Source organism: Quercus suber, unplaced genomic scaffold (genome assembly GCF_002906115.3).
Source record: "Quercus suber isolate HL8 unplaced genomic scaffold, Cork oak 2.0 scaffold_67, whole genome shotgun sequence".
In the NCBI taxonomy this organism is placed as follows: Eukaryota; Viridiplantae; Streptophyta; class Magnoliopsida; order Fagales; family Fagaceae; genus Quercus; species Quercus suber.
This window is the reverse complement of record NW_027069532.1, coordinates 1,616,326-1,625,491: the sequence shown is the minus strand read 5'-3', so window position 1 is coordinate 1,625,491 and position 9,166 is coordinate 1,616,326. Positions and strand designations below refer to the sequence as shown.

Sequence of the window (9,166 nt, the reverse complement as noted above, 5' to 3'; positions counted from 1 at the left end):
TCACGAAAAGTGTACTAAGTTTAGAATAACAATATAAAAATTTGCACTTGAGGGGCAGATTGTTGATTATGCAAATGTAAATGCCAGCAAGAGTATTGTGGCCTAGTAATACTGTTAAGTCTTTAGGGAGAATCTGAATTCAAATCCCCCAACCCCAATGACGTTTCAAAAAAAAAAAAGCTAGTACAAATCTTAACTGATATAATATAATTGGAGGCATATATATAAGACCAAGTTTTCAATTATGTGGTGTCCAATATCTTAACTGATTGGTTCCTCCTAACCAAATGGATTTATCACTAGAAGCATAACAAATTATTGAAGGTACTAGAATAAGGGAATTAGGAAAAAAAAAAAGTACATATCATACCAGCAAAACACGAACCAATGGACAAAACAGAGGAGCATTGGCCCTTAGGCATCAGCCTACCACCAAAACATAGCAGAGCAGGTGAAGCCATCAACTTTTTCTCACATAGTTGGGTCCAGAGGTGGATAGACTTGGAGCTTATATCCATCCCTCGTCTGCAACTGTTGAAGCACATTTGCCAATTGAGGACATGGATGTAAAACTTCCACATCCGGCAAGACAGTTAAGGACCATAGTTCTTCTGGGGGCTGACAAACAAACAGGCAACGCTCGATGACCAAACGTTGAAGGCTTGGCATTGCACCTTTCACCATAGTCCATTGTAAAACATGCATATGCACCATTTTAAGGACTTCAAGTTTACTAAAACTGCTTTCATCCAAATTGAGTCTGATGTCCATGTAGACATGATCGGCCCTTGCTGCTACTGCTTTGAGTCTTCGAAGGTTGGTAAGGCAACCCAACACTCTTATGATGGCTTCTGATAAGTCTGCGTCTACCAAGGTTATCTTTGTGAGTGACAATTGAAATGAGATTGGACTTGAAAGCTTGAAATGTTTATAAATCTTCAAAGTTTGCAGCTCATGCAAGGGATGTAGGCTTGACAAAAGCTCTGAATCCACCGCTTTTAAAGAAAACAATCCTAATTTTCTTACATTAGGAAATCTAGCCCTGGCAAAGAGACTCTCACTGTCTTGATCTATAGCTATACCAGTAAGGACTTGAAGATTGGGTAAACCTGCTTGATTTCTAGTTCTAGGTAGAGATGTTGGCCCATCCATGTACAAATGTCTTAATTTTTGTAACTTCCATATCCCCTTTGGCAAGCATTGTTTTGTAGATTTTTCCCCTTCTTTTGCTGAGTCAAAATTTCTCATGTCCAGTGTCTCTAGATTCCAAAGGTTGCATATTGATTCTGGAATGACATGAAGCTTATCAGATCGAAACCTCAAGTACCTTAAAAGGGTCATATTTTCAATACTTTTTGGGATTAAGCAACAAATGCCCATATTTCTAAGGTCTACCACCCGAACCAGCTTGTTATTTTCCCATAGTTTAGCAAGAGGACTCCCGTGCCCAGCAACCCCCCCAAAGCCTATTAAAGAACGAATATTTGAAGGCTCACAATGGTTGGAAGAAATGTATAGACAGTTGGCACGGTGGATGGAAATCCTACGGGATTTGCTCATGGGTGAAAGGTTAACATCTGAACGAACCTCAAGAAATTTCTCTTCAGTGCTCTCCGATATACAGAGGTCTCTTAGAAGATCATGGATACGACATGTTTTGACTCCTCCATCTATCCTTTTCGTTGCCACTTGAATCAAGCTCCGATCAATGAGTTCCTCCAAGTACTCCTCAGCAACATCCTCTTTTTTTCTCATCCCAGCTTGCTGTATGAATCCCTCAGCTATCCAAAGTTGGATCAATTGCCTCATAGGTATCTCAAAGTCTTCTGGGTAGATACCAAAATATAAAAAGCATGGTTTCAACTCTAGGGGTAAGTGGTTGTAGCTTAGAGCCAATATGTCTCTGCAAGATGATCTATCCTGAGCCAGATACCAATTGACATGGCCAGTCAATTTTGACCATGTTCGAAGAGTTTTCTCCTTTTTCGCCAAGAGACCCCCCAATACCACTATAGCAAGTGGTAAACCATGGCAACTTTCCGCAAGTTGTTTCCCTATAATTTCAAGTTCTTGAGGACATGTAACTCCCCGGAACGCCTTCTTACAGAATAATTCCCAACTTTTATCTTTTTCAAGAAATGGGAGTTCATACAGGGCACTCTTTGAATGTATTGCTACTTCTTTTATTCTGCTAGTGATCAATAGTCTACTTCCATTCAGATTATCAGGAAAGGCAGTACTTACCTCATCCCATAGTTCAGTTGTCCAGACGTCGTCCATGACAAGTAGGTACTTCTTGTCTTTCAAGCATTTGAACAACACAGTTTTCAATTCATTGTCATCCATATCTTCCCATCCTTCTCCATTCTTTTTGTAAACATCTTTCACGATATCTGACAACGAACTTTTCAAACGACGGTCTTGTATGTGTTCCAAGAATCCAAATAATTCCATTCTAAATTCTTCATCATTCTTTTCCTCAACACCTTTCAAGTTTTCGACTAGTGTCCCTTTCAGCATATCTTTATTCGCACTATACTTAGCTTTCAAACGATGGAGTAATTCCTCTTTCAATTCAGCTTTTAAGATAAATTTTTTCAGCTTTGGCTTTGGAACCACGCCCTTCAAAATTTCAAGCAACAGGTCTCTGACTTTATATTCTTGAGAGACACAAACCCATCCACAGAATTCAAAGTAGCTCTTGACATCATTGTTGTTGTAGATCTTCCTAGCAAGAGTGGTCTTGCCTAAGCCACCCATGCCTATGATTGATACAACATTAAGTTGCGAACTCCCTTCAGTAAGTTGCTTCATCACTGCCTGTGTGTCATGACCAAAGCCCACCACGTGATCTTCCTCTACATATCTCCTACGCCTGTGAAGTATTTCCGCTGCTTCTGTATTTGCTCCAGATGATTCAGCTATTTCTATGCCGTACTTGCTCATATTGTTGTTAATTCCGTTCATGACATTCTTGATTCTCTCTATCTTGTTTGCAACCTCGCGAAGAGCGCTTCTTCTGTCATAGGAATGGATTGTCTGCCCCAGAAAGTTTCTTTTCCTGTGCTTTGTCTCCGTCACGATGAATGTATCAATAACATCCTCAGCCTCGTAGGCTACGTCCCTGATTTGAATGACTAGCTCCTTCACCAAATTTTCATGTCGTTTTCCTGCAGTCTTTTGGAGGAAGATGTTGATCAGAGACAGATCGTTCTTAAGTAACCTGACTTGATCCTCTACTCCATATAGCAATTTTGCTTCTTGGGTGAGCAACTGAGTCAAATTCTCCAATAGGAACGTCACAACATTGTCTGCCATATTTACTTATTTCCCCTCCCTTGTGGGTAAACCCTGAAAACTTCTATAAGACTAACTAGCTACACCACCAACCACAACAACAATAATCACCACCACCACGCCATTACCATGCCCCACTCAACAACAACCACCAAAACCCATTTACATTAAATCAACAACCACCGCGGCCATCGTAAATCACAACAGCAAAACGCACCCAAAAACCACCGCCAACCACCAAAAAACCACTGCCACACACTAAAAATCACACCCAACAACCACAAAAATCCACAACACCCAAACCCATCAATCACCAACAACCACCACGTCTGAAGCAAGCCACGAGCGACAAACACTGTGATCAAACCCACCAACAAATCACGAACCAAACCGCAAACCAAGAACTAAACCATGAAGCAAGCCACAAAACAAACCCAGATCGGAACCACCAACCACTACCACCCTAACCTAAATTGGGACCACAACCCAACAAAAATTAACCCATGAAACCCAGGAATTTAGAACAAACACCATGACCCACTCCCAACAAACCCAATCAACAAAAACACCAAAAATTTAAGACCAGCGACAAAAGCCAAATGCGAAAGAGAGCTGCAAAGAAGAGAAAGAGAACTCGCCGCCACCGGGCCGCCGCCTTGGACCTTATTTGATCAGGAATATGGGTTCACGATGAGGCGATGGTTTTCAGGAGGATGGGTTCAGAAGAGGCGATGGTTTTCAGGGAGGTGTGCTCTGCGATTTGGGAGTGAGCTGATACTGAGTGTTCTTTTGTTTTGACTTTTGAGTTTGCCTGAAACAGTATGGTATCATTGAACTTGAGTTTTGTGTTTTTGGTTTTGGGCGAAACCGGGTCGTTTGGGGCTGATTTGGCATAAAAATAAAAAACCTAAAAAAAAAAAAATAGTCAGCGCAATGATTTATGGTAGTATATGATAGTTTAAAAGAGCCGTTATTGACTTTTAGAGGCAAGATTTACTGTTTATGAACCGTATATATATTGTTTACATATTGTGTATGCATTGTTTATGTATATAAAAATATCAAAAATTAGTTTTATGGCACTATTCATATATTTAAAAATTATTTTGTTACAGTGTTTTCAGTTTTCAGTAAAAATAAATTGTATTCAAACAGACTATTAATTGTAGAAACTAGAATTTTTTTTGTTATTTAGTATGTGTTTGGCGAAAATTATTTTTGCCAACTTATTTTACTATTTAGCTTATTTTTGCTACTATTTATGGGTCTTATTACATTTTTTGATACTATTTATGGATCTCACTATACTATTTCAGTTAACTTTTACCTTTATTTACAATAGTTTTAACAAAAAGTTTTCAGTTTCAGCAAAATAAGTGAATCCCAAATAGATCTTTAGTGTCCGTTTGGCATGATTAATTTTGCCAACTTATTTAACTATTCAGCTTATTTTTACTACTATTCATGGGTCTTACTGCACTTTTTGGTACTATTCATGAATTTCACTGTACTATTTTAGCTAACTTTTACTTTTATATTTTACTCCAAGTATAAAAGAAAAAACCCCCAATTACGTTTTAGAAGTCTTTTTGAAGTGTTGCATATTGAATCTTTTGTGAGTTCTAGAGGTGTTTACTTTCATACACACACATAAAGTTATCAAGATCAAGATTCATGTCAAAAACTTGATGATGTCTTCAGTTGTTGCTTAAAGAAGATCTGAAACCTTTGAGTAAAGTCTTAAAGTCACAAGTAGGAGAACTTATGGTTGTATCAGATCAAGGAAAGAAGTAGTTGTGGACTCGAAGTTGTCACATGATCGTGGTAGTAAGTTTTTTACTCAAGGTAACAATAGAATGTTAGTAGTCTAAGTTTTATTGTAAAAATTTTAATTTTTTCACAGTGGATTTGTTTTACCTTAAAGATAACTAGGTTAAATCCTCCCCAGATTTTTTACCAGTTTGGTTTTTCTGGGTTATCATATCGTTGTGTTTTTTATATTTCCGCATTATTTACATGATATGATTTAAATGTGTTAACCTAGAACTGAATAATTTATCTAAGTAATCACTTGGCTAAATAACTAAGTTAAATAATTTGTGTTTAAGGGGTCTAAAAATGTACAGAGATGCTTCTATTTGAGATTCCTTTTTACATATTTGTGGTTTTGATCTTCTGTTTCCCATGTTTGTTTGTTTATTTGCCTTTCACATGTATAAATTAGGGTTTGTTTCCTATTTCCTTACTTTGATGCCATGAACTTGCATTCACATGTTCATGCATTTATGTCATAGGCTCTGAGTTACTGCAAGGTAAGTAAGGTAAGTCATGCATTGGTATAAACATGCATTTTAATGACGTAATATGTTTGTTTGATATTTTATTTCATGTTTAAAAGTTTGGAATACATGTGATGATCTATGTTTGTTTGCCATGCCTATCTTTCTGCCTTGTTTTGTTGTTGCCTTGGATGATGTAATATGTTAGGAGATGTAATGATTAGATGTATGCTAGGGTTTGTGATGTGATGATATGCATGATTAGATGAATGTTAGGTTGGCATGAGATGCCATGCTAGACGGATGCTAAGTTGGTATGACATGTATGTTATGTTTGGGTTGGGATATACCATGCTAGATGAATGTTAGGCTTTGGTTGATTGCAATGATAGATGTATGATTAGGTCTTTTTGGGATGATTGATGCCATGTTGTGTGCTTGGATGTATGCTAGTGTGTGTGTGAGTTAGGATACAATATTGAGTGTGCCTTTAATAGAGTTAAGACATAAGACACAATAAGAGGTAGCCAATCTTAGGATTGAGTGATTTTGGGTGCCTAACACCTTCTCAAGATCGAACCTTAACTGGAACTCATATCTCTGGGAGTAAGATCAATGGTCCTTCCTCGAGAGGATGCTATATATATGGTCCTAGACCATTGCAAAAACTAGATGGAACTCCCCGTTGTCCATAATAGCATGTGCATAGAGCAAAGAAAACAAGGTAGAAACTTGAATTAGGATTTTTGAGCAACGACCTGCATGTGCATAAACAAGCCTATGTGCATAGGATTTAACCAGTTACGTATGCATGATGCAGGTGTGCGCATGGTTGTTCAAAAACCCTAGGCCAAACACAGAAAGCAAAAAAAGCTGAACAAGACTTAAAACTATAAATCTAACAATCTAACATGCTTGAAACATATTACAATGAACCCAATGTATGGGTTTATATGCTAATCCTAGACAAACTATAAACTAACTTAAGGTTAATATGCTTGTTCTGCAAATATATGGGTCCACAATTGGTTTGAGCCATAATATGTTTGACAAATACAAAGAACCCTCCTCCCTCATCATTGAATTATTTTTTAAACTTCCTCTTAATCTTGGAATCACATCTAATAATGTTATTGAACTAGAAGTTGTTAAATATGGTATTATTTTGGCATGAAATTTGGGATTTCAATTTATTGATGACAGCAAGTACCCTATCAGGTGTAGTAGTTGATGATTTGGCCAAGAAGGGAAGCCTACAACAAAGACAGAAATTTTTGTTTATGGAAAATATCTTAAGATAGCCTTCAAACACACAAATTGTCTTTTGTTTAAATAAATATTCCTTTTGCACCCAAAAATAAATAAAATCCCCCTAACCCCGGTCCACACGTTACAGACATAACAGCAGGCCAAAATTGGGAATTAAGCCTGATAAATCTTGAAAAATCAGTAGACTGAAAATCTCGGGTGTTGGTGATCTTGAGGGTGAATCTTGAAAAAACAAATGTAGAATCAAAGGAGCCCGGTGGAGGCCGGCCCAGAATCCTCCGATGGTAAAGTCAATCGTTATTACAGGCCAAAAGAAAGTAGAGATGCTTCCGGTAACCCCCATTGTGGTCATCAATCGGTGCTTGCCGTGAAACCATCTTCTGTCCAACACGTGCATTCAATGGCCGCTGCCATAACAGAGTTAACTCGCTAGAATCAGGAATTGAGAAGGGAGATTAATCTCAGAAGGCAACGACATGAGGCCTATGGAGAAGAACATGGACAGAGCCAGGGAGATGGAAGAAAGGCAAAGCCGGAGAGCCAATCAAGGGGCACTATACCAAGAAGGGTGCCACACTTGGAGAGGGAGATGGACCAGATGAGGAAAGTTATGGATGAGATGAGGAAGAACATGAGAAGGAAAAATCTCGTAGAAGACTTGGTTCATAGAACTGATTCTCCCTTTACGGCTTCCATCAATGGTCATCCCTTACCACCAAAATTCAAGATGCCTTCTTTAGATTCATATGATGAGACACGTGACCCTTTCGACCACATTGCCACCTTCAAGACTATCATGCACCTTTAAGGGGCTCCAGATGAGAAACATTTTTTTTACAAAAAATAAAGAACTTTAGAAATACTTTCTTTTGGCCTTTAATAACAACTGACTTTACTATCGGAGGATTCTAGGCTGCCTCCACCAGTCTCCTTTGATTCTACATTTGTTTTTTTAAGATTCACCCTTAAGATCACCAACGCCTGAGATTTTCAGCCTATTGATTTTTCAAGATTTATTAGTTGGTGTTGTTTGTGGGAAGGAATTATTTGTCGCGTTTGAACTTCGTTTGTTGAGTTCTGCAATTTCTTTCTCCAACAAAGGGCTAAAATGGTTCGAACAAGATCAAGGGCTACTAGTCCAGGCCCTCAAGAGAGTAAAGATGCTTCTAGTAATCCCCATCGTAGTCATTAATCGGCGCTTGCCGTGCAACCATCTTCTGTCCAACATGTGCAGTCAACGGCCGCTGCCATGGTAAAGTTAACTCGCCAGAATCAGGAATTGAGAAGGGAGATTAATCTCAGAAGGCAACGACATGAGGCCTATGGAGAAGAACATGGACAGAGCCAAGGAGATGGAAGAAATGCAGAGCCAGAGAGCTAATCAAGGGGCACTACACCAAGAAAGGTGCCACACTTGGAGAGGGAGATGGACCAGATGAGGAAAGTTATGGATGAGATGAGGGAGAACATGAGAAGGAAAAATCCCATAGAAGACTTGGTTCATAGAACTGATTCTCCCTTTACGGCTTCCATCAATGGTCATCCCTTGCCACCAAAATTCAAGATGCCTTCTTTAAATTCATATGATGGGACATGTGACCCTTTCGACCACATTGCCACTTTTAAGACTACCATGCACCTTTAAGGGGTTCTAGATGAGAAACATTTTTTTTACAAAAAACAAAGAACTTTAGAAATACTTTCTTTTGGCCTGTAATAATGACTGACTTTACCATTAGAGGATTCTGGGCTGGCCTCCACCGGTCTCCTTTGATTCTACATTTGTTTTTTCAAGATTCACCCTCAAGATCACCAATGCCTGAGATTTTCAGCCTACTGATTTTTCAGGATTTATCAAAGCCCATTTTCCCAACTATATAGTTAGTAGGCACAGTTTCAAAAGTATATATTTTACTAACATCTCGAGTCTAAAAGGCTCAATTTTGGGCTATAAATCGAGTCTTTGAGGGTCGGTTTTCATGTTCTGATCAACTCTGAGGTGGTAGTTCGTCCAGCTGGAATCGAGCCTTAGAAACTTGATTTATATATCAACGCTTAAATACTTGATTTGTTCTGTAAAACGTTCAAACTGAAAAGATGAAATTTTCATAAGTGTTGGAGTACAAAACATAAACACAGATCAGCCACCATCAAATACAAGCACAAACCAGCCACTATCAAATACAACCCACAAATCTGAGCATTAATCCAACAACTCAGCATAAATCCAACCAAATCCACCCCTAACAACCACCTAAAGTCTAGATTAAAAAAATAAAAACCCTAAAACACATCAAATTAGAGATAGAAAGAATCTGAGG

At 38.4% G+C, this 9,166-nt stretch overlaps 1 protein-coding gene across 1 annotated transcript; it reads right to left on the bottom strand.

Annotated features, from left to right (window-relative positions):
* Positions 1-471: 471 nt before the first annotated feature.
* Positions 472-3,318, bottom strand: LOC112017526 (putative disease resistance RPP13-like protein 3). Its single transcript, XM_024049987.1, has one exon. It carries the CDS (start codon positions 3,316-3,318, stop codon positions 472-474), a length of 2,847 nt encoding a protein of 948 aa, XP_023905755.1.
* Positions 3,319-9,166: the final 5,848 nt, after the last annotated feature.